This window comes from Puma concolor, chromosome A2 (assembly GCF_028749965.1).
Source record: "Puma concolor isolate L17-30 chromosome A2, mPumCon1.1.hap2, whole genome shotgun sequence".
Taxonomy (NCBI): domain Eukaryota; kingdom Metazoa; phylum Chordata; class Mammalia; order Carnivora; family Felidae; genus Puma; species Puma concolor.
In genome coordinates, this window is record NC_141668.1 from 78,844,346 (window position 1) to 78,871,617 (window position 27,272).

Below are 27,272 nucleotides of genomic sequence, written 5' to 3' on the forward strand. Positions count from 1 at the left end.
AGTGGAAGGCAATCAGCTTTTTATTGCTCCTTCTACACCTCACACCCCAATCTCCTCTGAGTATACTGCTATGCCTACTTTCCGGCTGGAATACCTTTCTTCTTGCTTCTAAACACATGCTAAAGTTTCAAAGCTGGGAGGAAGTATAACCTCTTCTGTGAGGCTTTTCCACAAAGGAGGCAATGACCATTTGCTCAGTCTTGTGTCTGCTTGACTGTGTATGCTGTGCTGTCACAGCTTGCAGAGTGTAGATTGCACATACTCTTTTGCTTTGCCTTACTCCTTCTCTTTAAGCACTCTGAAGACAGGACTTACTCCTTTAGTATTTATCTGGATTTTATTAGTCATTGGGTGCGCATTGAGTAAATTTAGTTGAGTAAATTAATAAATTTACATTGAGTAAATGTAATAAATTTACATTGAGTAAATTAATAAATTTATTAAAGTTATATTTATTCTTGTTTTTATTATGGCCAGTCATTAGTTTTGGAGGTAAAATATCATATGGGAGTGGTGATGAGAGTGTCCGTTATCTTTGCTTCCTCTACTGAGGAATTTGATATTTTGCCCACTTTTATAGAGTCTCTAAGGGAAGATAAATGGCTTCTACCCTCTCTTCCTCCTTGTGTGTGTGTGTGTGTGTGTGTTGTTGCTATTTTGTTTTGTGTTTTTACACATGGCATTTTATTTTCTGGCAAAGGTGACATTTTAAACGAAGAGGGAGAAAACGTGGGTCCACTGACAAATTGTTAGCGAAGAAAAGCTAGATTCCTGCCACATCCTCTCCTTTTTGGCTCCTCAAAGATTTAAATCCAAAGATTTAGCATGTATCAAGGAGTTGAACATAAACCATAAAATTTCAAAAAGAGAACATGAGTGCAGGTTGGAAAAGGTCTTCCTAAGAAGGGTATAAAATCTAGAGGCCATAAACAGTTGGTAAATGTATTTTTTATTTATTTTTCCCATTTCACCATTTTAGAGTAACAAAAAAGGTCATTTATACTAGTACAATTTCAAGCCCCTCTCTACAATTGCAAGAGGCCCCATCTTTTCCCAGAGCTCTTCTCCTGAGATTCCCAAGGACCTCCAGTATTGTTTACTTAATTTTTTTAGTATAATGTATTGTCACATTAGCTAATATATAGCATATACAGTGTGCTCTTGGCTTCAAGGGTAGATTCCCATGATTTCATCACTTACATACAACACCCAGTGCTCATCCCAACAAGTGCCCTCTTCAGTGCCCATCAGACATTTTCCCCTCTCCCACACCCCTCATCAACCCTCAGTTCTCTTTATTTAAGAGCCTCCCTCTCTGTTTGAAACTTTTTTTTCCCCTTCCCTTCCTCCATGGGCTTCTGTTAAGTTTCTCAAATTCCACATATGAGTGAAAACATATGATATTTGTTTTTCTCTGACTTATTTCATTTAACATAATACCCTCCAGTTCTATCCACATTGTTGCAAATGGCAGGATTTCATTCTTTCTCATCGCCAAGTAGTAATTCCGTTGTATATATAAACTACATCTTCTTTATCTATTCATGAGTTGATGGACATCGGGCTCTTTCCATAATTTGGCTATTGTTGAAAGCAGTGCTGTAAACATTGGGGTATGTGGGCCCCTATGAATCGGCACTCCTATACCCTTTGGATAAATTCCTAGTAGTGCTATTGCTGGGTCATACGGTAATTCTACTTTTAATTTTTTGAAGAACCTCCACGCTGTTTTCAAGAACAGCTGCACCTGTTTGCATTCCCTGTATTTTTTTTTTAGAGAGCTGGGGGGAGGGGCAGAGGGGGAGAGAATCTCGAGCACACTCCATGCTCAGCACAGAACCCGATGTGAGGCTCGATCTCACAATCCTGCAGTCATGACCTGAGCTGAGAGCAAGAGTCAGGTGCTTAACCAACTGAACTACCTAGGAACCCCAGGTGTTTTTTTTAAGGAGATGGATGAATGCTTAGTTAAGACAAAATAAGTAATGACAAAATTTAGCCTGTGTTTCAATGAAATGGGAAAAAAATGCCAAAAAAAACATATTCTTGCTGTTTAAATTTGTAAAGAGGATAATGTTTTTAGATTATGGAATGTTATAGATTATGGATATGTCATTACTTCAAACTTAAGCTTACTTGATTACACTTTTAACAGCTAGAAAAATATTAAATGCAAATACCTAAGTATATATTAGACATTCTTCTTACACCAAACTTGAATTTTTGCTGATTTTATAACTCAGCTTCACTAATTCTTCCCTGCTTTATGGACTGCCAGTCACTACTCCCAAGAACTGTTTTGCTCTTTATTTCTCCACTTGTCAATTTAGTTCTTATTTGTATTTGTTACCACTCGAAGTTCCTTTTTAGCTAACTTTAGGATTGGCTTCTGTCTCTTTGTAAAGTATATGTAAATTCTAAAACCTTACTTCTGCTGCTGTGTCTTTTATGTTGCCTGATATTGATCTTTGTTTTGGTTTATGTTCCCTTCCTAGACCTCTGACTTTTTACCAGTTTCCTCTCTAGGTTACAAACCTGCTGACTGTCATGAATCCACAGGACAATCGCCTGTTTATTCAAAACCCCCACAGATGACTTCATCCTGTCTGTGTTTTTGTTTCTGTTTTCTTTCATTTGGTTTTCTTTCAGTCCTAACCTAGTTCCTTAAATGTATAGAAGTATTGATTGCTTTTCAAATGGACTGTCCTAGAGCCCCAAGCCAGGTCCCGTTACTATTTCTTCTTGTCATCACTTTTTTGGATACAGAGAAGTCTGTCTTTTTTTTTTCTAATGTTTATTTATTTTAGAGGGAGACAGAGCACAAGCAGGGGAGGGGCAGAGAGAGAGAGGGAGACACAGAATTGAAGCAGGCTCCAGGCTCTGAGCTGTCAGCCCAGAGCCTGTTGGGCTTGAACCCACAAACCACGACATCATGACCTGAGCCTAAGTTGGCTGTTCAACTGACTGACCCACCCAGGCGCCCTGAGAAGTTTTTCTTTATTTTTCACTTGCCTGTAATTAAAGAGACTATGCAGACCTGCACTAGTCAGTCATTATGGCCATATTCTATCTTTTTAGACCTGCACTAGTCAGTCATTATGGCCTTATTCTATCTTTTATGGCCAGAATCTCTTTTGGGGAAGCATGCATTTAACTGATTCTTCCTTTCCTCTTCCTTCTCACTATCGAGTCCTAATTGTATTAAAATTATTTTACATTTGTGCTACTTTCATTATGCAGCAGATATTAAACCCAAGCCACTTTCATAAAGCAACAAAATGTTTCCTCAGTGGTGTCCTCACAGGAACTTTTGGCAATCAAGATTTGTCTTGGTTAAAAAAATCTTGAGATGAAGTGTTTTCTATTCTTGGAAAGCAGAGCAACAAATACATATTTCTTTTTTTTATGTTTATTTTTTGAGAGAGAGAGAGAGAGAGTGTGTGAGTGGGCAAGGGGCAGAGAGAGAGAGGGAATCACAGAATCTGAAATAGGCTCCAGGCTCTGAGCTGTCAGCACAGAGCCCAGTGCGGGGCTTGAACTCACGAACTGTGAGATCATGACCTGAGCCAAAGTCGGATGCTTAACTGACTGAGCCACCCAGGCGCCCCAATACATATTTCTATTATTGTACCGTTAAAGACTTTTACAGTTTCCCAAAATGTCCCATCCCTCTCATCAATCCTCATGTGAGAAAAGAAGACAGAATGAGTCCAATATGAAGAAGTAGGTCAGAATTCAATAGAAGAGCCAAATGCTCATTTCTTTTTTTTTTTTTTTTTAGTTTATTTATTTAATTTAAGGGGGGAGGGGCAGAGAAAGGGAGAAAGAGAGAGAATCCTAAGCAGGCTCCATGCTGTCATTGCAGGACCCATTGTGAGGCTCAGTCCCACGAACTTGGAGATCATGACCTAAACTGAAATCAAGAATCTGAGGCTTAACTGACTCAGCCACCCAGGCAGCCCTCAAACGCCCATTTCTAATTAGTCTATTGTAATAGTTTATGTTGGACCAGGTTGATAGTAGTACTAGTCTGAAAAATGTCTGGATTTTGGATATATTTGGAAAGTAGAGCAAACCATTCATGAAACTGTGCTAATTGTTCCTATTCTTTACATTTTCTTTCTTTCTTTCTTTCTTTCTTTTTTAGTTTCGCTATTCAAATTGGCTTGATAGGTTATATATGTTGGTGGGGACAATGGCCGCCATCATCCATGGAGCTGCACTCCCTCTCATGATGCTGGTTTTTGGAGACATGACGGATAGCTTTGCAAATGCAGGAATTTCACGAAACCTAACTAATCTAAACATAACTGGTGAAAGTGAGTATTGTTTGTGGTACTGATTTTATTGGAAGCTTGAAGGAAAATCAGTCACTTAAAAATGATGTTTGTGGAGCCCTTACTAAACGCACTAATGTGTTTAGTTTTGTGGAAGATTGAAGGGCCTGAGCTATAGTACATATTAGTAATGAGTTTGAGAAGATAATATTCACAAGCATTAGAATCCACTTGGGAAGAGCTGGCAGAGATACATAAAAAAAAAGGCCGAGCTCTGTAAAGTCAGAAAGATGCCAGGAAGTTTCTGGAAGAGGTATAGGAACTACTTAATCTGGACCTTGAATGATAAGTAGAAATCAGTTATGAGATTCTCTGACATACTGGATATGGGTATAAGAAAAAGGAGTCCAGGATGATTCTAAAATTTTTAGCTTGAGAAACATGATGAACTGGATGCAGTTATTGAGATACAGAGGGTGGAGAGAGAGAGTAGTGTTTTGAGCAGTAAATACCAGAAACTTAATTTTGGGTATTGTCACAGGTTGGGCTCTTTGGAAACACGCTAAAATGGAGAAATGTGGCCAAGATAAGTTGTGTGTGTGTGTGTGTGTGTGTGTGTGTGTCTGTCTGTCTGTCTGTTTTAAGATGGAAGAAATAATAGCTTGTTTGTATGCTAATGGAAATGATCCGAAAGAGAGGTGAAAGTGATGCTTGAGAGAGAGGGAAGAGATTTATTTGAGTGATATCCTTGAGAAAGGAGGGAATCTAATGCCCAAAAGGAAATGCTTGCTTTAGGTAGGAGCACAGATGAATTTATCCACAGTAACAGGTGGGAATAGAGAACATTTGAATGACAGTACACAAAGCTGAGTTGATGAGGAGGTGAGAATTTGTGGAAGGTTTCTTGTGATTATTTCACTTTTCTCAGTGTAATAGGAAGCAAGACATTTGGCTGATAAAGAAAAGAGGTCTAAAACAGACCTCCAGGAGAGTGGGAAAGTGAAGGGACTATTAAAATTATTTGGGAATCACACACATTCTTACACTCATACTTGATTGAGGAGGGACTGGTTGACAGCTCTGAGATTCCAAGCCACCTTTAGTTAAGCCTTGATTGATTTAAACTAAACTTACCAAAGACTTACAACCTCGTGGGTGCTCAAATGGTAGAAATGTTGAAAATATCTGTTTGAGAATACACTTGAGACTATAGTGGTACCGCTTTTTCAACTTTAAGTCTCTGACGAATGTTATAAATCCTTTCCCCAGAAATATGCATGTAAATATTCATACAAATTTGGGGTATTTATGGATTTTTTGAACCTGTCCAGGAGTCCTGGGAGCCCCTTCTTGGTAATTCTGAAGAGCACACTGTTTACCCTGAGGCAGGCTTACTTCAATTCTGTGAATGCAGGTAATGAGTTGGGCCAGAAAATTTTATAGTATGTTTGAGCTATGTAAAATTCTTATGTATTATGTATTATTATGTAAATGGCATTCAGAAGGACCTGCCAGAAGATATACCACCTTTGAATTGACGCCTTTCTATTTTACCATTTACCCAACGGAAGTTCTCAGTGCTCTCTAAATTTATTGATTCCTGTGCATGCTGTATTAGGCAGTAGTCTTTGGAGTTCGTTCTCTTACCACCATACAGTGGGAGAATCAATTCTTACAGTAGCCCAGCAGACCTTATGTGTACATCTGTACCCATTCTGATCCTACTCATTTTTTTATGAAGTCCAGACATACACGTTGATCTAACGATGTGAGTGGGAGGTATCATACCAATCATGCTGTGCACCTGCATGCACTACATAAAGGGACAGCTGCTGATATCATGTATATTAATAATGAAATATTGAGCTATTAAAATAACTGTTGAAGCTTGGCCCAGTCTGGGAAGAGCAGATCCTTAAATGGCTGCCTGAGCTAACAGAGCTGAACTCTGACAGGTCACAGCAAACCAACTACTGTAATGTCCAGTGGCCTTTTTTAAAAAACTGCATTAATGTTTTAATACACTGTATCTCCATCACCCGGATATTAATTACCTCTTTATGAAAAAAACAATTGATTTCTTTTAAGTGCAAGTACTTAATCCTTACTATGTCTTGGCTTTACCTGGACCTTCTGTAGACTGGTTAAGAGGGACAGTAATGTGACTTAAGTTACTGCATCACGTGCATGAGTTCCCCGGTGGTGGTCCAGCTGTGGAGCCTAGCTCCCTCATAGGCCCATGTGTCTGCATGCTGATCAGAGTCTCCCAGGCTGGAGAATGCCTGCATTACCACACCTCATGGGCTGGTAACTGGGACTTCATCTTCATAGATGCCTGCATCACATGGTTTCCAGTTGGGGTTGTAGTTCACATTGCATTCCTTGCTCATCCTTCCCATTTAGCTCACTCTTCTAGTCTTGGGAAAACTTTGAAGTATGCTTCTGTCAGGCTTTTAAGAGGTACACTATTCATTGGTTAGAGAGCAGGCTTTCTGGAGTTGGACTGCCTGGCTGTAAAACTCCGCACCTATAACCTTTTTTAGTTTTGAACTTTGGGAGATTTCTTCATACTTTAATTTCCTCATCTATAAAAAAGTTTACTAACAGTAGAACCTGCTTCATGGAGTGGTTGTGAGAATTTAATGGATTCATCACTTAAGTCTCAAAGAATAGGGCCTAGTAATAAAAAAGTTCTCAACAAATATTAATTACTGTTATCATCAGTAAACTAGTAATCCATGTTGCTCACAAATGGACCCACATAATTTGCATGATGATGTGGTTCTTTATGTTATTCCATCTTTTTTTTTTTTTAATTTTTAAAGATTTATTTATTTATTTATTTGAGAGAGAGACAGAGTTCTAGCAGGGGGCGGGCAGAGAGAGAGGGAGATACAGAATCCGAAGCAGGCTCCAGGCTCTGAGCTGTCAGCACAGAGCCTGACGTGGGGCTCGGACTTGTGAACTATGAGATCATGACCTGAGCTGAAGTCAGACGCTCAACTGACTGAGCCACCCAGGTGCCCCTATGTCATTTCATCTTTATGGAACTCTGTGATACTTGCTTATTTTTTATCATTGTTTAAAGCTTGGGACATACCCAGAGTTACTCAGCACCTGTTACAGATGTAGATAATTGTCCCTATCAACAGCATTTCTTTGGTAACTGTGGACCACTAGCCGTGCCTTTCCAGAAAAGCAAGGGTCCTCAAAGTATGGCCTGTTGGACAAATCTGGATTGTAGTCTCTTTGTATTGCTTATGAACTAAATCGTTGGAAAAAAAATCAAAAGCATAATGTTTTTTGGCACATGATAGTTATATGATATTGAAATTGCAGTATCTGTAAGTAAAGTTTGAGTAGAATACAGCCATGCCCATTCATTTGCATTCTTCTGTGGCTGCTTTCACACCACACTGGTACAGTAGAATAGGTGTGGCAGAGACTATATCATACCCAAAGCCTAAAACATTTACTTTCTCATTCCAGTAAGAGGTTGCCAGTCTCTGAGGTGGGGATTAAGTAGGGGGGTTATCATCTTCAGTCAGTCAGTAAATTTGCATTAAAGTGTTGCTTGTGCCAGTCATAGTACACATCCTAAGTATTCATTCCCAACCCCCAAGAAACTTAGTGTAGTGATAAGAATGGACAAGCAAACCAACAAATGTAGTTGGATATGATTAGTGCTGTGATACAGAGATGTACAAAATGCTTGGGAAAAGACAGGAAGGGCACTCGACTCCACATATAGGAATCATGGGAGGCTTCCAAGAGGAGGTGATAACCAGGTTTGGCATAGTACCTCTGTCATGCACAAAATAAACATGTCCTGTATAACAAGTAAAATTATTTTAAAATAAATATTAGGTAAAAAATGAGTTAATAACCTTCTCTCATCAGTACCCATTACTGCCACTCCCTGTTATATATCCTTCCATGTCATCTCAAAGGCAGCATGCAATCTCTACTTTAATTTTTAGTCTGGGACCCTCCGTTCCCTGTCACTAACCTGCTCGTCTGTAGATTCAGATTTCCAGATATCAGATCATCTAGGGGGGACAGATTTAAGGTTTTGATGCTGATCCTAGAGATGTGGGCAAATGAGCTCTCTGATGTTTCTGGAGGGAGAGTCAATCTATGGAACTCCTAGGACCCCTGACACTCTCTGACCTTTCTTCTTTTTGCCTTTCCCCCTGTAGAACCTCACTGCCTCTCCATGGGGGTAGACGTAAGTAACAGAGCCTGCTTGTTGGATAAGAAGTATTTCTTGCCTAGAGGAGACTTAGATTTGCTGTTTTACACTAAACATTGGATTTAACTAGATAGCTCTAAAAACTTTGAGTGAGTAGATCCTTCTCTGCTGCTACAATAGACTCATTGTAGGGGTCTTCTCCTGATGCCTTGTCCTGATTATCAGACACTGGCCTTTGTCCTGTTCTTTTTGTTGTGTACCTGATTTCTTGACACCCTACTCCCATCTTAATCTTATAGTTAGAATTTTCCTTTGTCTGAAAATCTCTGATGATTTGGGCCTAGGGAACTCTCTGGTCCTGCCATACTACTGTGGTGAACAAAGCTTAAGCACTGCTGAATTTCTGTAGTATTCTATGAGTTCTCATTTTCCTCATGAGTTTGATGATTCTCTGGAAGGGAGACCAGATAAAGACAATTATGATTTTAGACATGCTGTGTCTAAGGTAACTGGTTGGGTACAAGTGTAAATGACGTCCAGACATTTGAAGAAATAAGAGTAAATTTGGCATACAGAAAAGGACAGAGAGTTGGCAGTATTTGAGTGGAAGGAATGTTAAACCTTCTGGAATAGGACACAGGGATGAGTAGAAGGAGTGGGAACCTTAAGTCTTGAGAAAAGACTGAATTATTTACGATAACTAAAGCTAATGTTTATTAAGCATTTGAGATGTGCTTGGCACTGTGCTTAGTACATTACATGCATTGACTCCTTTATTCCTTTCATGCACATAAGATTGATACGGTTATTATCTACACTTGACATATTAGGAAACTGTCAAGTTTCCAGAGGGTTACGTACATTTAAATTGCCTCTGGTCATTCAGATGGTAGTGAGGATTTGAACCTATGCAGACTGGTCCCAAGCCCATGCACTGAAGGAAACAGAGGGACACCCAGAAAGGAAGACACTGAAGATAACATTCTGATCCAGAAATTAAGGGACATGGAGGGTATTTGTCATGTCCTATGGTGGTTATCACCCAGAGATACTCTTTAAATAAACTCTTGACTATTTATTGTCTCTAATGTTTCCATTTATGGTATATCCACATTGCTGGCTTTTTTCTTTTTCCATAACTATATTATGGTCGGTTCTGTTTAGTTTCCTACCAGATTGTGGACTGAAGAATGGAGAAAACGTGAGCCACTCAAATTCTAGTACAAGTTCATCATTCAGACACAAAGGGGGCAAAGTGGAAAGAGCTTATTTTCATATTTTTCATTATACTTAACATTTCTGTTTCCCTGCTCTGAAACTCATGAGGATCAGGAAAGCTATTTGTAAAATTGTCTTCAAAATAATATCTGTATTTTGCTGCTTAAACTATGATTGTATAAATCATGTACAGGTTTTGAATGTGTGCTTTAAGACTTTGATGTACACAAAGAAAATACTGCCATGTGTCCCCCCAAGGCCAGCATTATGTGTATGTTAGATAATAGAATGTTATCTATTAGATAACTAGAATGTTAGATAATATTTAAATTTTATTATTTTTTTTAATTTTTTTTTATTTTTTTAAAGTTTTTGTTAATGTTTATTTATTTTAGAAAGAGGGAGAGTGCAGAGTGCAAGTTGGGGAGGGGCAGAGAGAGAGGGAGACACAGCATCGGAAACAGGCTCCAGGCTCCGAGCCATCAGCGCAGAGCCTGACGCGGGGCTTGAACTCACGGACCGCGAGATCGTGACCTGGCTGAAGTCGGACGCTTAACCGACTGCGCCACCCAGGCGCCCCGATAATATTTAAATTTTAAGTATTTCATACAATTTTTCATAAAGGATTCGTTTTCTTTCATTTGCTCAAGGCTTTCCTCTGCCCCTAACCATTTCATTGGAACAGTTTTTAGAGATAAATGTCTGGAAAATTGAGTATGAAATTTTGACAATATATTCGAAGTGTGCTGTTTAGTGTGGCAGTTTTTAAAGTTTGAGTTAAAACTAAAATATGGGTAGTTTTGCTAGAGTGATAGTGTAACAGCCAGATTTTGGGGGGGGGGGCGGTTAGTATCAGAGAATGCTTTTTCCAATCAAAAAGTTAAATTAGCTACAATGTTGTCTCCACAATATATTATAAAGACAGCCTAAAAAAAGACACACAGATACTATGTGACCTATTTTAGATACTTAAGAAATGGGATAAACCTAATGAAAGTCTGAATCATAGAATTTTGTAGGCAAAAAGAGCCTAGAAATTGGCCCAACCCCATAATTTGATAGCTGTAGAAAGGAAGGCCAGGGAAGCTGAAGTGATGTGGTCACAATGGAGTTGCTTGCTATTTGGCAGAGCCTTTTAGTCTGGTGTTTTGTCCACTGTACTAGCAGCTTTCAAACTCGTCTAAAATTGTGGCAAACAATTTTTCCCTTGGTCTTTTCTCTCCCTAAGATGCCACCCTGTAGATTTGCTTACAGGTATGTCAGGCAGGTCAGCCATGAGGTACAGCTCTGCAGGTCAGGGGTGTGAAGACAGCACATGGGAGGATAATGTGGCTCCTGGAGTCATCCGTCACCCGAAGTAAGCCCAACCTCTCTGAATGTCAGGCCCTACCCTGGGCAAAATGCCTGAGGGATTAATCACCAAGGCCAAAGGTCCACATTCTCTGGCATGTGGTTGATGGGACTTCCCGTGCCAAAAGAGTATAAAAATTGTTCTCATAGTGTTCTTGAGCTAGGATGCACCTTGTGGATCATTTAACTATGCAGTTTACTAGCTCTTTAATCAGACACCAACCCCCAACCCACCACATGAATAATGTCTCTCATGGAACTTCACCAAGTAAAACAGCTCACAGAGAGGCTTCCTTGGTTGACAGTGTCAGAGGGGAGTCCAGAGCCAGGATCTCCTGATTGTCTCGGTCTGCTACCACCTGGCAGCAATGCTGAGGTCACTCCACATATAGCCTACCACGTATAACCCTGGCCACAGCCTATCCTGGAGATAGCCTCGTCGCTTGCCTACATGACTCTAACATCCTAACCCCACTCTTGCCCACCTGCATCCAGTTCTCCACACACTGTCACAGTGAGCTTTTACAAACACAAGTCAGGTCACATCTCTCCCAGTGGTTTTCCATTGCATGGAATAAATGCAGATTCCTTACACTGGCCAATATGGCCCATATGACTGGGCCCCTCCTGCCCATCATTCTCATTGCTTATTGCCTACTCAGCACATCCCGCCTGCAGCATCCTTCTCTGTTCTGTGAGCACTCCCATCTCTTTCCTGGCTTGGGGCATTGTGAACCTGCCCATCTCTCTCTAATGGCTTTGTATCATTCAGTTCTCCCTAAGAAAGAACTTTTGTCCCCATCCCACCTGAAAGTCACTATAGTATATTGCTGCTTGATGCAATAAGATTTATTACTCAAAAATGATCTTGTTGGGGCGCCTGGGTGGCGCAGTCGGTTAAGCGTCCGACTTCAGCCAGGTCACGATCTCGCGGTCCGTGAGTTCGAGCCCCGCGTCAGGCTCTGGGCTGATGGCTGGGAGCCTGGAGCCTGTTTCCGATTCTGTGTCTCCCTCTCTCTCTGCCCCTCCCCCGTTCATGCTCTGTCTCTCTCTGTCCCAAAAATAAATAAAAAAAAAACGTTGAAAAAAAAATTAAAAAAAAATGATCTTGTTAATTTATTAGTTTACTTGTTTATTACAGCTTCTCAAAGGGGAATAGAGGAATAAGGGGAAAAAGAGGAAGTTCCTGGGAAAAGCTATCACAGATATTTCAACAGTGAGTGCCCTATCACTTGAAGTTCAGGACCTGAAAGTAAAAACATTTCCTGCTTGCACAGAAATCCAACAAGATTAGAAAAAAGTCACTCCCTCATTTTAGGTTGTGTCCCGGGTGTCTGGAATAGTGCCTAGCACAAAGACTCTGTGGAAGATGGTCAGAAAATCACCCTTATGATACAATCTCATTTCACCAGTTAGGAAGCCACAAATGTACTTATGTCTCATTCTTTTTATTCATACTGTTTTTAAGTGTGCGGTAGGTAAAATTATTAAATGTACTTACATATTTGGGTCAGATAAAAATGCAATGTAATATGATCCTAAGTGGTATGGAGCCCTTAGTCATGGTGGTAGGCACTGTTGAGTTGAGGTTTCTCTGAAGTCTTGCTTAGGTGGTAAGGTACTGGTTTACTGTATCTCCTTTTGATCTTACAATATATGAGACACTCATATACTAAGTAGAACGATTGGATGGAATATTTTGAGCAGTGGTCCGCGTGTGTGGTGACTCTGAAACTACTTGTAAACCTTTCGGCTGGGTTATAGCAGATGGAGCAGGCTGTGCACTGAAGATACAAAGATTGCTAAGTCAGTCCAGTTCTGCAGGGACTCACACGAATGGGAGTGGAAAGAGGAGATAGAGATTATCATACCTCTAGCATTGACTTAATAAATTTAATCTGGTGTTATGTGCTCTGTGACATGTGTCATGTATTTTGTGATGTGTCATGTGTTCTTGACAAGATGAATCACTCTACTAGGGGTAAGCCATTTGAGAGGAGATCATATTTGGGCTCATTCATGGAGGAGGAATCTTTTCTAGAAGAAAAAATGTGGTAAAAGGTGTGCCAGGTAAAGGGAGGAGAAAGAATAAAATCTTGGAGGAAGAACGCTGTCATCACTTCTCTACTGAGTATCTTCTCAGTATGTAGAAAATATTCTTTAGTCTAAAAGGGTGGGGCTCAGTCTCATGACATTTAAGCAGAATACTTTGTCATGCTCTGTATCCTCTCTAATCCCCAAGGGCAAAGGCTTCCGGAGCACAAAAGCCAAGAAGAAACCTAGGTACTATTTTCTTTTATGCTGCAGCAGACATCCCTCCAGACAGTGACTGCACAGTGTCCTAGTACTGAAATGGGAAAGGTGTGGTGGTAAAGAAAATGTTTGGAATTTCATTGGTTGTCATTTCAAAAATGTTATCCTGTCAGGTAGATATGGTAACAAGATTGCAAAGACACTAATATGACATGTTAGGGATCTTGGACTTTATCCTTGGTGTAGAGAATGTCATTGAAGGCTATTGATGGAAGCAGTATGATTATATTCTTGTTTGCAAAAATAAAATCTTATGACAATGCAAAGACCTGATTGAGTAGATAAACCAGTTAGGAGCTCTTAATAGTGTAGAAGTAAGGGTTGATGGGACCCTCAACCAGAGCATTGACTCTGAGGATGGAGAGAATTTGAATAACTCCAGCCCAGATATGGAAGTCTCTAAAGTTGTGGAAGTGGCTAAGGTCACCTAGGAGAGAGCATGAAGTTCTGGGAAACAACAGCGTGTAGTGGGAGGGAGAACATGAGGAGTGAATGAGGCCAAGGAGAAGGATCACAGTGGTGGAGGAACCAGGAGAATGGGGTTCTGGAAGCCAGAGGAAGAGAAAAAAGTGGTCAAGAGTCTAAGCAAATGTTTTATTAAAACAAAAGCTGTACTTAAATATTTGGCTTTCCTGTATTCATTATTTGGCTGATACTGTTAATGCGTGTGTGTGTCTGTGTGTATTTGTATATTATATGTGTCTATACATCCACACATATATCTATGTATATGTTATATAGAGAGTTTCTGGCTTTTCCCCTCTGGAAAAAATATAAATGTTTAGATACTATTTAAATATTCTTCTTTATAACTGTTGGTTTGGTCAGTAACCCCTGAGACCCATACAAGTGAAAATTACTAGACCGTATGACCTCTAAGATCATTTCAGCTTGAAAGTTTTGATTTTGTGAAGGCATGACTAAGGATGAGAATTTTGTGAGAAGCTCCTAAAGGCAGGAAAAGTCTCCGGGTCAGAGAACTTTCAAATGATAAGAATTGATTGGAGGAAAATAAAAGTTAGTTGGAGGGAGTCTAAAGTATATAGCATTTTTATTTCATTGGTCAGTAGAGATTGTCTCTCTCAAATGAGTTGAATGCTCCATTATGCTGATGGGTACACTTTGACACTACTGAAGCACAAGTAAAAGACACTTGTTGTTGCTAAGGTTGATTTCTGATGACTGAACCTATATATATCTATATATATCTGTATATATCTATCTCTCTCTATATATATATCTATGTATATATAGATACGTATATACCACATGTGTAGTGTTGTGCACAAACATAAAGGGGTCAATTTTGACCTTGAACATAATTTTTTACTTTATGGACTGTATAAAATGATTGTGGCCCTAGAAGCCACCATTGCCAAAGAACATTTTTTGAAATTCTTTTGATTCCTTACCTTTAGAATTGAGAAAACTGGTAGCAGCAATGAAAACAGTAGAAAACAGACCTTTAGTTAGATTTGAAAATTTATCTTGATTTGGTAGTAATACACACTGGCGACAATAAATATCGTTTAGAAGCATTTCCTGGCTAGATAAATAAGATTGAAAATCCCTAATGAGAGATCTTCTAAGACACATGTGGAGAAAAATCTTTACGCAGCTACTTAATATTTTATCCTTGAAAATATAGAGCAGAAGCAATCTCATAACTGACTTAAAAGATCAATGTGGACACATTATTGCATTGCCATAATCAGTAGGAAGCAATCAAGGTTCTCTGCTACATCTCTGCATCTTCTTATTACTTCCTTACTTTCTGTATTACCCCTAAATATAGTTTTCCCTGGGTTTCTGTGCTTTCTCCTTTTTGCTTACCTGCCACCCTGTTGTCACAGTTAAGGAGTTGGCTTGTTTCCTTCCAAATTCAGCTGTGGCCTCTAGCCATGACTCCTACATCTTCGGACCTGAACTCTTTCCAGAACTGGAGTGCTATAGGCTAAATACCTATTAGACATCTTCAGTTGAATGTTGCAGGTACCACAGAATAAACATTTTCGAAACCGAACCAGTAGTCTTCTCACATCTGACCAGATCTGCTCTTTTGGCTAACTTATTTCTCACCATGATACTACCACTCTCCAGATGCTTGGACTTGAGGCCTTGCTTGTTCAAGCAGTTGCTAGAACCTGTAACTTCTTGTTCTCTGAATCTTGTGGGTACTTTCCTTCTTTTCTGTTCTCATTTAGACCCTCTATGCTTATATAATTGCAGTAGCTCGTGTTGCTCGGTCTCTCTCTAGTTCAGTTAATCTTCTACATTGCTAGCAGCTAAGTCATCCTAGACCATACCTCTAATCATGTCCTCTGCTGCTCAAGCCACTGAGTGACTACTAGTTTTATACACTCTGCCTGCAGGGTCCAGATGATCATTCCAGCCACATATCCACCGTCTCCCATCCACACAGCACACCTACTGGTTGACTCCTTCCTCAAACATTCCATGGTCATTTGTCCACATTGCTCCTGTTGCAAAAACTTTCCTTCCCTTTCCCATGCCTGTCAAAATCAAACTCTTCTCAACTAGCCCCTCACATAACATAGCTTTTGAAAAGACTGTAAGATTTGAAGTGTGCTTCCCCATTGATCCAGCAGTCCTGATTATGATCATTTATCCTATAAAAATATATATCATATATATTTATATATATATATGATAAAATATATATATTTTTTCATATATATATAAAAATATATATCATACGTTCATGTATAATATATGTGTACAGATATGTTTAGTGCAACATTGCTTGTAATAGTAAAATATTGGAAACAACTGAAATAGATGCAGCTTGGGAAAAATGGAGACATAAATACACACAAACTGACATAGAAGATTGGCCACTGAATGTGGGCTGTGATTTGTGTACTTATGTGTGAGTAGACATGCATACAGAAAAAAAAAAAAAACTCTGAAAAAGTACATACTGAAATTTTGAACAGTAGGGGTGTGTGTGTGTGTGTGTGTGTGTGTGTGTGTGTGTGTGGTGGTAAAATTTTAATGTACCTTATCTAAAAATGTCAACATTTGCTAATACTCCTCAGTAGTGTTAAAATGAATTTGCTTAGTAAAATGTGAGAGTTGTTTGTTTTTTTAAAAAAGTCATGCTTATTACATTATTTTTTATATTTTATGTTTTTTAAATAAAAATAGAAGCTGGAGAAATGCAGCATTAGATTGTAAGCACTAAGTGCTTTAGTATCAAGTGTGTATGTGCTGATACTTATTTATCAGGACAGAGGCCTTAGAAAAGAGTTTTCTCTCTGTCACCTTAGAGTGATATTTCATAAAATATTTTAATTCATGGACGCCAATAATCCAGCTGACAGATTACTTCTTAATAAATATGAGTTTCTTCTTGCAAGTCAGCTTCACTGAATTAAGTGTGTGTGTGGTTGCAACGACCAACAGTGAAGGATTTGAATGGATGCCATGATACTTACACACAATTCAAACATCAGTTTGACCAATTTTTGTGTAAACTGTTAAGTAGCACAAGTTTGATTCATTTTTATATGCTTATTTTTAATGGAGAACAAAGAGACATAATGGTATATGTTTGTTTTGTGGCGATCTAGGTATTGTCAACGATTCATATTTCATCAACCGCCTGGAGGAGGAAATGACCACGTAATTAGACATTTTCCTTACTATGCTTTTCTGTATCCAATTATAGCAGTGTTTTCCTAAGCTTTTCTGTAACCAATTATAGCAGTGTTTAAAATTTTGAATTATTAGAATAGTCGAACTGGAGAACAATACCACTGTTAGTTTTCTAGGATATAGTGTAAAATTTTTTATTTTATTTTATTAAAAAAATTTTTTTTAATGTTTTATTTATTTTTGAGACAGAGAGAGACAGAGCATGAACGGGGGAGGGTCAGAGAGAGAGAGGGAGACACAGAATCTGAAGCAGGCTCCAGGCTCTGAGCTGTCAGCACAGAGCCCGACGCGGGGCTCGAACTCACAGACCATGAGATCATGACCTGAGCCGAGGTCGGACGCTTAACCAACTGAGCCACCCAGGCGCCCCATAAAATTTTTTATTTTTTAAGAAAAGAATTTTCTGCATGAGATGAACTAAAATTAAGGTTAAGCCTAGATTAGATTTATGTATGCCTTGTAAATATAGAATATCATACACAATGAGATTAGAGGATTACAAAGTGTTTTTTTTTAATGTGCTTAAATTAAGAATCACAAATTTCAACGGCTTTGTAATAGTTTGCTTCCTGTACTTTTCTAGTCATGATATGATGATGAGACCATTCAACACAATTTTTTTTCTTTAACACAGCACCAAATTCTAAATAATGAAATAAAACATCCCAGTGTAGATATAGTCCCTCTGACCTTTATTCATCTGAGGGTGCTTTTGTTAATGATTTATATATCTTGAAGTTTGGTCCTTAGAACAGCTTATGAAAGATGTCCAAAGGTATGAGTTTGTTAATCAGAAGATAACGAACATATTGTTTTATTGTTTTACTATCATTCTGTAAATCATCTGTTAGATTTGAAGAAAATAGAGAATCTTGATCATATGTTGAAAGATAAGAAGCAAGCCCTTCAAATATTCCTAGGGAAAAGCATTTTTTTTTATACTGAGGAAAATGAAACAGTGTCTTATAATCATCTTACAAATGTTTAAATATAAGTATATTTTGTTTGAATTAACATGGACTGATTGTTTAGAATACGCTAAGTCCTTTTCAAGCATTGTACTTGTTAAATGGAATTTCTTTTTTTTTTTAATTTTTTTAATGTTTATTTATCATGAGAGAGAGGGAGAGACAGAGCACGAGCAGGGGAGGGGCTTAGAGAGAGAGGGAAACACAGAATCAGAAGCAGGCTCCAGCCTGTCAGTACAGAGCCTGAAGCGGGGCTCAAACCCACAAATTGTGAGATCATGACCTGAGCCGAAGTCGGACGCTTTACCGACTGAGCAACCCAGGTGCCCCAAAATGTGGTTTCTTTTTGGCTGTTTCTTGCTATATCATTAACACTTGGAAAATAATTGCTAAATTATTTATTAACTAAAATTTAGTATTGTAATTATATCTTCCCAGATAAGTACGTTGTAATCCCAAGGTATAGGTTGGGGAAGATGTTTTTACCACGATTCCTGCTAGGCTGAACACACAGAGTTGTAAACAGTAACATCCATGACTACCTGGTTATTTCATGGCTATTTTTGTAACTTCTTCAAGGTTCATACCACCCTTTTTATTTGAAGACAGCAAGTAGTGCACTTTATTTATTTATTTTTTTAATTTTTTTTTTCAACGTTTATTTTTGGGACAGAGAGAGACAGAGCATGAACGGGGGAGGGGCAGAGAGAGAGGGAGACACAGAATCGGAAACAGGCTCCAGGCTCTGAGCCATCAGCCCAGAGCCTGACGCGGGGCTCGAACTCACGGACCGCGAGATCGTGACCTGGCTGAAGTCGGACGCTTAACCGACTGCGCCACCCAGGCGCCCCAGCCTTTTTAAAATATAAAGTCTCAGAGCAAAAAGACATAAACTCACTATTTCTAGATAATCAAGAGTCTGATTTTAGAAGATGGTCATTTTTTTTTTATTGTTAGAGTTTGAACGGGAAGAAGTGATATTTGATTCATTAAGCATTTTAGGATAACTCACAAAGCCTAGTTGGGCAGACAGTATAAAAATATTTTTTATTTGGCATTTACGGTCTGCCAAATTAGTTAGCCCAAGGTCAGGACATAATTTCCATGTCTTGGTTCCACTTTCTGGCAGGTTCTGTCACTTCTTTCTATTCTCCAAGGTGCAGAAACCACCTCAAAGTGCTCATCAAGGATCCTGAGGCAATAGAAGTAGACAGGAGTGCAGTGGTAGGTCTTACTTGATGCTGGGATGCCTCAAGGCACCACACAAGTCTTTCACAGTAACTGGCATATACTCTGAAGCTTATTGTGTTCCAGGCACCGACCCAAGTGCATATCATGCACTGTGGCATTATTATTCTTACCTGCACTTCACCAATTAGAAAAGGTTTAGAAAGGTTAGGCACCTTGCCCAGGATTACACAGCAGATAAGTGAAAAGCTGGGATTTGAGCCAAAGCAGAAACCACACTCCTAACCAACCCACCATGTTGGTTGGCATAGACATAGTTGGATGCCAACCATCAAATCTGTTTTTTACAACCCCTCCTTATTTGTTAAGGATGGAAAGATAGCCAGATGACTGAAAACATAAGTATTATTAGTCTGTTTGGGAAAGCTGTGGTGACCAGAAAACTGTACGTGTAGTGTTCTTGTTGCTTTGCAGGTATGCCTATTATTACAGTGGGATCGGTGCTGGTGTGCTGGTTGCTGCTTACATCCAAGTTTCATTCTGGTGCCTGGCAGCTGGAAGGCAAATACTCAAAATCAGAAAACAATTTTTTCATGCTATAATGCGACAGGAGGTAGGCTGGTTTGATGTGCATGATGTTGGAGAGCTTAACACCCGGCTCACGGAGTAAGTACCAGGTTTTGTGTCTAACGCAGACATGGTTCTTGTTCTTACTTACATGAAAAGGGATGACATCAGATCTGCTCAGAGATATTAGTGCATAACTCAGGAATAATTAGAAGGCTAAATTCCTTCTGAGCAGCAACCATGTCTTATGTATTCTTTTGTTCCCACCACCCAGGCAGGGCATGAGGGGATTTGCATGACTAGCAATGAGGGAGACCTGCCAGACTCACAAAGTCCTCTGAGAGTGGTTCAGTAGAGCAACAACATGGAACTTTCTGAGGATGTTTCCCAGCAAAATTGTAGATGTAAACTAATTACCCTGCACTTAAAACAACACAACTAACTGGATTCAGGAGAAAAGTTCTGTGCTCACAATTCTAACATTTATTTCTAACACTGTCTGTTCTTTTAGTGATGTCTCCAAAATTAATGAAGGAATTGGTGACAAAATTGGAATGTTCTTTCAGTCAATGGCAACATTTTTCATCGGTTTTATAGTGGGATTTACACGTGGTTGGAAGCTAACCCTTGTGATTTTGGCCATCAGCCCTGTTCTTGGACTGTCAGCTGCTATCTGGGCAAAGGTGGGTAAAGCATGTAAATCCAGATTTTAAATTGTCCCCACTTCCCTCCCCCCATGGTGGAAGGCTGTTTTTGTCACATGATGACCCTGCCCCTGTACTTACTTGGTTTTAGATCATCTATTCAAAATCAGTGGGAATAAGTGGGTGTAACATCAGTAAGTCCCACCCTTGCCAGGACTGCATGCTGTCCTGGGCCATGTGATTATTTGGGCAAGGTATGAGCTAGAAGGAAGTAGGTCTCACATCTCATCCCCTGATTTCATATAAAAGGCATACTCAACTCTCAAAGAGCTGTGTTCTATATTCACAAACAGAAATTCAACTGGAGATTCAAGTTCAGTGACAACATATGTCCCATTCAGCTAACGTTATTGATTTTAAAGTCTTTTAGATCTTATTTAATTTGTAAATTGATTTAATAGTTGTGTCAGTGTTATACATGATTCTCTAGTGTTTAACATATTTAAATCCATTGGTATGAAAATTATTTTTCAAAACTACTTTTGGGTCCCCTATGCATATAAATCCTAAGCCTGAAGTTCTCTCTTCCAATCACAAAGCAAAGTAGTGCCAGTTACCCTGCCCACCTCTGCACACAGATGATCTTGTGAAATGTATTTTCCCTTGCAAGGCTGGGTGTAGTGTTCACTTTAAACTGATTTGATATAAGAGTGGGTAGTGGTAGATATTGGTCCAGTTTCTAATTTGTGTCGGATTCGACACAACTTCGCAAAAGCATTACAAATTCATTTGGCAAAAGGATATAAAGTATTGAGGACCAGCCACAGTCAAGCCTAACACAAAAGAAACCAGATGGTAAGTATTAAGAAATTTTAGAAATTTTACCCCGTAGGATGGATATTGTTTTGATATTGCAAACAAAGCTACCATTTACTTAGCTATATCAGGAAAATTCATATTATCCTTCTGACGTTTAGGTCTTAGCACAGGAAAAAATTGAGTTTCTGAGGAGTCTGTTAATATGTTGCTGAGACTAACAGTGTTGTTGGTATTTAAACTGCATTTCTCTGTTAGTCTGCTGAAATACTTGGCCTGTGTGGTAATTGATTTTTCTGTTTACCTAGAATATTAGTCAGGTGGCAAACTGTTCATATCAGTATTTGTTGAAAAACTGTCTAAAATGTATTGGTGTCTGTTCTAGTTATGTTAGGAAAACAGACAGCAAGTTAATATTTTAATAATTATGCTTTGCTTCTGATACTATTTATTTAATAAATGGAGCCATCGGCTTATTGCCAGAGACCTAAGTTTTAATCCTCACTCTGTCATAAAGTTTTGGTAAGATTTGAAATGAATTTTTTAAATTCTTTGATTATCAGCCATATTAAAGAAGTAATGTGGCCCCATCTGGGAAGCTTCTTTGTCCCTGTGAGCCTGAGGCTCTTCTCTCCAATTGGGTCAAGAAGGAGGAACAGGATGAGACCCAGTCACAACAAGCTTCTTGGTCTAGGAAGCCTCTTTAGACCGGTACTCTGGCAACTGACATCTTACGATCAGAGACACTAGCACAGCTAGAGGGCGCAGGTAGGGGAAACCACCACACGCTGCCTCTAGCAAGAGATACCTGGTGGTCTGACCTTTTAGAAACCACTTCCACTTCCTCAGGTAGCAGACACAGAGGCCAATAGAAGTACTGGCAGCTCCAGATAAACCATGCTGACCAAACTAATACACAAAGTCTCTGAATATGAAACTGCCCCTGGAACCACAGCTCACAAAGCAGGCCAGACAGGGTAACTGCTTGCTAAAAAGATTTAAATAGGACCCATTCTCCTAGCATACTAGACAAAATGTCCAGGATACAGTAAAAGGTCACTTGTCATACCAGTAATCAAGAAAATCACCACTTGAATGAATAAAAAATCATTAATTAACTGATACCAACACTGAGATTAATCAGATGTTAGAATTATTTGACATGGATTTTGAAACAGCTGCCCTAAAAATTTCAAATTCTCTTGAAACAAAAGAAAAAAATAGCTAATACCAGCAATGAAGTAGAAGTTACAAAAACAAATGAAATGAGAGAACTGAAAGATACAACAGTAGAAATAGAAGTCACAGCGGATGCGCTCGGTCTCATTAAGTGGAGATGACTGAATAGAATCAGTGTATCTGGAGATAGAACAATAGAATTTACCGGGTGCCCGGGTGGCTCAGTCGGTTAAGTGACCGACTTTGGCTCAGGTCATGATCTAGCAATTTGTGAGTTCAAGCCCTGCATCAGGCTCTGTGCTGACAGCTCGGAGCCTGGAGCCTGCTTAAGATTCTGTGTCTCCCTCTCTCTCTGCCCCTCCCCGGCTTGTGCTCTGTCTCTCTCTGTCTCAAAAATGAATAAATGTAAAAAAAAAAAAAATTTTTTTTAAAATTTTTTTTTCAACGTTTATTTATTTTTTGGGGGACAGAGAGAGACAGAGTATGAATGGAGGAGGGGCAGAGAGAGAGGGAGACACAGAATCGGAAACAGGCTCCAGGCTCTGAGCCATCAGCCCAGAGCCTGACGCGGGGCTCGAACTCACGGACCGCGAGATCGTGACCTGGCTGAAGTCGGACGTTTAACCGACTGCGCCACCCAGGCGCCCCCAAAATTTTTTTTTTTTAAAGTAGGAGAATGAGAACTAGAGGCAACAAATAGTAAACAGGTAAAATGGTGGACTTAACTGCTATCATTGATTATCTTAAAGATAAATAGTTTAAATATACCCATCATAAGAGGAATTAACAGTGGATTAAAAAAACACATGAACCAACTACATGCTGTTTCAAAGAAACTTAATTCAAATTCAACAACATAGGTAGAGTAACAGGATGAGAAAAGATACACCATGCAAACATTAACTTAAAAATGGCTATATTAATATCTGGAAATTTAGACTTCAGAACAAAGACAGTTATTATAAAAAGAATAATACATAATGATAAAAGTTTCAATCCACCAGGAAGACATCTTGATCCTAAATGTGTGTGCACCCAATAACAGCCTTCAAATATATGAAGTGAAAGGTCAGAGAATTGAAGAGAAAAATAGAAAAATTAATTCAACAGTTACAGTTGAAGACTTCAACACCCCCTTCTTAGTACTGATAAAACTACTAGACAAAAAATAAGCTAGAACATAGAAGATCTAATCAATACAGTCAACCAATAGAATCTAATTGAGATTTATAAAACACTCTATGCAACAACAGCATAATCCACTTTAAACATTCACCAATATAGATCATATCCTGGGCCATAAAACAAACCTCAACAAATTTAAAAGAATTGAAGCCATAAAGTGTGTTTTCCCTGACTACAGCAGTGTCATACTAGAAACAAATAAAAGAATGACAATGAGAAAATCTCTAAGCATGTGGGAGTCAATAGACTTTTAAATAATCCTTGGATCATGAAGTTTCAAATGAAAAGCATATATAACTAAAGGAAAACAAAAACACTGTCAACATTTTGGGATACAGCTAAAGATGTGCTGAGGGAAATTTATAGCATTAAATATCTACATTAGAAATGAGGAATGGTCCGAGACACCTAGGTGGCTCAGTCAATTAAGCATCCTGACTTTGACTCAGGTCATGATTTGGCTCATGTCATGATCTCATGGTTTGTGAGTTCAAGCCCCGTGTCAGGCTCTCTGCTAACAGCTCAGAGCCTGGAGCCTGCTTCGGATTCTGTGTCTCCCTCTCTCTCTGCCCCTCTCCCACTCACCTATGTCTCTCTCTCTCTCTGTCTGAAAAATAAACATGAAAAGTAATTATAAATTAAATGAGGAAAGGTCTCAAACCAATAATATAAGTTTCTACCTCAAGAAACTAGAAAAAAAAGAGCAAAATAAAATCAAAGCAAACAGAAGTAAATAAAAAGGTAAAAGCAGAAATTAGTGAAATTGAAAATAGGAAAATAATAGAGAAAATCAGTGAAACAGAAAGCTGGTTTTTCAAAAAAGTCAATAAAATTAGCAAGACTAGCAAAAATACACACCAAATCAAAATGGCAAGAATGAATTAAAGGATATCACTATAAATCCTGCAGGCCTTAAAAAGATAATAAGAGAATATCGCAAAAAATTTTACACTACTAAATTTAAAAAGTTTGAGATAAACTGCTTAAACAGCAAACTGCCAAACGCAACTAAGGTGAGATAGACAATTTGAATGGCCCTATAATCACTATATTCACTGTGACTTCACAGCTCTTAGAAAGAAATCCCCAGGCCCAAATGATTTTAATGAAAAATTCTACCAAACATTTAAAGAAGAATTAACACGATTTATATAATCTCTTCCAGGAAAAAGAATACTTTCTCTTCTTTACCACAGATTAAGGACCATTTTCCAACTCATTTTATGAGGCTAGTATTTTTTGATACCCAAACTAGACAACAAAGACAATATAAAAAAAAATGTACACCAATATCTTTCACAGACTGAGAGTAAACATTCCTCAGTAGCATACAGGTGACCCTTGAACAACACTGGCTTTGAACTGTGTATGTTCACTTCTCGGACTTTCTTTTAATGTTCACTTATTTATTTTGAGAGAGAGAGAGCAAGCATGGGCGTGTGAGTGAGGGAGGGGCAGAGAGAGAGGGAGAGAGGGAGAACCCCAAGCAGGCCTGCACAATCAGTGCGGAGCCCAGTGTGGGGCTCAATCTCAAGAACCATGAGGTCGAGATATGAGCTGAAATCAAGAGTAGGACACTCAACCGACTGAGCCACCCAGGCATCCCAATTTTATATAGATTATATACTATTTCCATATTATTGATTGAGCCCTGTTCCCTGGATTGAAGTAAACCAGTGAAAAACTTGGAAGCATTTATTTTTTAAGTTTATTTATTTATTTTGAGAGAGTGAGTGAGAAAGCATGATCAGTGGAAAGACAGAGGCTGAGTCCCAAGCAGGCACCCATGATTTTCTTAACGTTTTCTTTTCTCCAGCTTACTGTATTGTAAGAATACGGTGTATAATACATATGTGTTAATTGACTATGTTACCTGTAAAGCCTCTAGTTAACAGTAGGCTATTAGTAGTTAAGTTTTTGGAGAGTCAAAAGTTATACAGAGGGGGTGCCTGGCTGGCTTAGTCAGTAGAGCATACAGCTTTTGATCTCGGGGTTGTGAATTTGAGCTCCATGTTGGGTATAGAGATTACTTAAAAGTAAAGTCTTAAAAAAAAAAAAAATCATACATAGACTTTTGCCTGTGTAAGGTGTTGGCATCCCTTTCATATTGTTGAAGGGTTAACTGTATTAGCAAACCAAATCCAGCAATGTATAAAAAGAATACTATACCAGGCGCCTGGGTGGCTCAGTCAGTTAAGCGTCCAACTTCGGCTCACGTCATGATCTCGCGGTCCGTGGGTTCGAGCCCCACGTCGGGCTCTGTGCTGACAGCTCAGAGCCTGGAGCCTGTTTCAGATTCTGTGTCTCCCTCTTTCTCTGACCCTCCCCTGTTCATGCTCTCTCTCTGTCTCAAAAATAAATAAATGTTAAAAAAAAAAAAAAAAAGAATACTATACCATGACCAAGTGGGATTTGTTTCAGCTAGGTAAGACTAACTCAACATTTGAAAATCAATCAGTATAATTCACTGTATCAACAAGGTAAAGAAGAAAAACTGTGTGATAATATCAACTGACAGAGAATAAACATTTGACAATATCCAACACCCATTGGTGATTAAAAAAACCCAAAACCCCCAAACTAAAAAACCTCTCAGCAAGTCAAGAATGGTGGGATATTACCTCAACTTGATAAAAATCATCTGCAGAAACCCTACAGCTAATGTCATGTTTAATAGTGAAAGTCTGAATGGTTTCTCCCTAAGACTGGGAATAAGGAAGGTAAGGAGGTCTGCTCTTCCTACTTTTTTCAACAAAGTATAGAGCTTCTAGTCATTATAAGAAGGCAAGAAAAAGAAAGGCATATAGATCAGAAAAGAACAAATAAAATTATATCTATTTATCAGTAGCATACTTTTTTATGTAGGAAATCTTAAGGATCACTTCTCAGCCTTTTGGCTAGGATAAAATGAAAATCTTAAGGAATCTACAGTCTTCTAGAACTAATAATTGAATTTAGAAAGGTCACAAGTTACCAGATCAATTACATTTCTACACAGTAACAATAAACATGCACAGCCCAAAATGTAAATAGTAAGTTAAAATTAATACCATTTGTGATCACTACAAATAAGGTAATACTTAGGTATACACTTCATAAAACATACATAGGATCTGTATGGTGACAATTATTAAATGGTCATGAAAGAAATCAAGGCTGAGTAAATGAAGAGACATGGTATGTTCATAGATTAGAAGACCCAACATAGTAAAGATGTCATTTCTTTCCAAACTGATGTGTATGTAGATATAAGGCACTTCCTATAAATATATAAATATTACAGTAGCGTTTTCTTGCGGACATAGACGAGACAGCTAGTCTAAAATTTATATGGAAAGACACAGGCCCTAGAAGAGCTAAAACAGTTTTGATAAAGAATAAAGTGAGAAGAACAGGTCCGTCTGCTATCAAAGTTTACTCTACTGCTGTGGTATACTGGCTGAAGGATAGACTCATAAATCAATGAAAACAATAGAGAACCCAGAAATAGACTTACGCAAATATGCCCAGCTTATTTTTGATGAAGATACAAAGCAATTCAGTGAAGGAAGAATGAACTTTTCAACAAATAGTGCTGGAGCAGTTGGATATCCACAGGTGCAGGGGTCGGGGGGGACCCTTGACTTAAACCTCACACCATATAAAAATTAACAAAATGGATCATAGACTTATATGTAAGATGTAAAGCTATAGAACT

The 27,272-nt window shown here is 38.7% G+C and overlaps 1 protein-coding gene across 1 annotated transcript in view; it reads left to right on the top strand.

Moving 5' to 3' along the window:
• The window catches only part of ABCB1 (ATP binding cassette subfamily B member 1), a 248,730-nt gene that overhangs the window by 143,756 nt on the left and 77,702 nt on the right, over window positions 1-27,272 (top strand). The window contains exons 4-7 of the mRNA XM_086696779.1: window positions 4,148-4,319; window positions 16,944-16,995; window positions 19,659-19,850; window positions 20,263-20,434. Of these exons, the coding sequence (XP_086552905.1) occupies window positions 4,148-4,319; window positions 16,944-16,995; window positions 19,659-19,850; window positions 20,263-20,434 (588 nt within the window). The remainder of the gene's footprint in view (window positions 1-4,147; window positions 4,320-16,943; window positions 16,996-19,658; window positions 19,851-20,262; window positions 20,435-27,272) is intronic.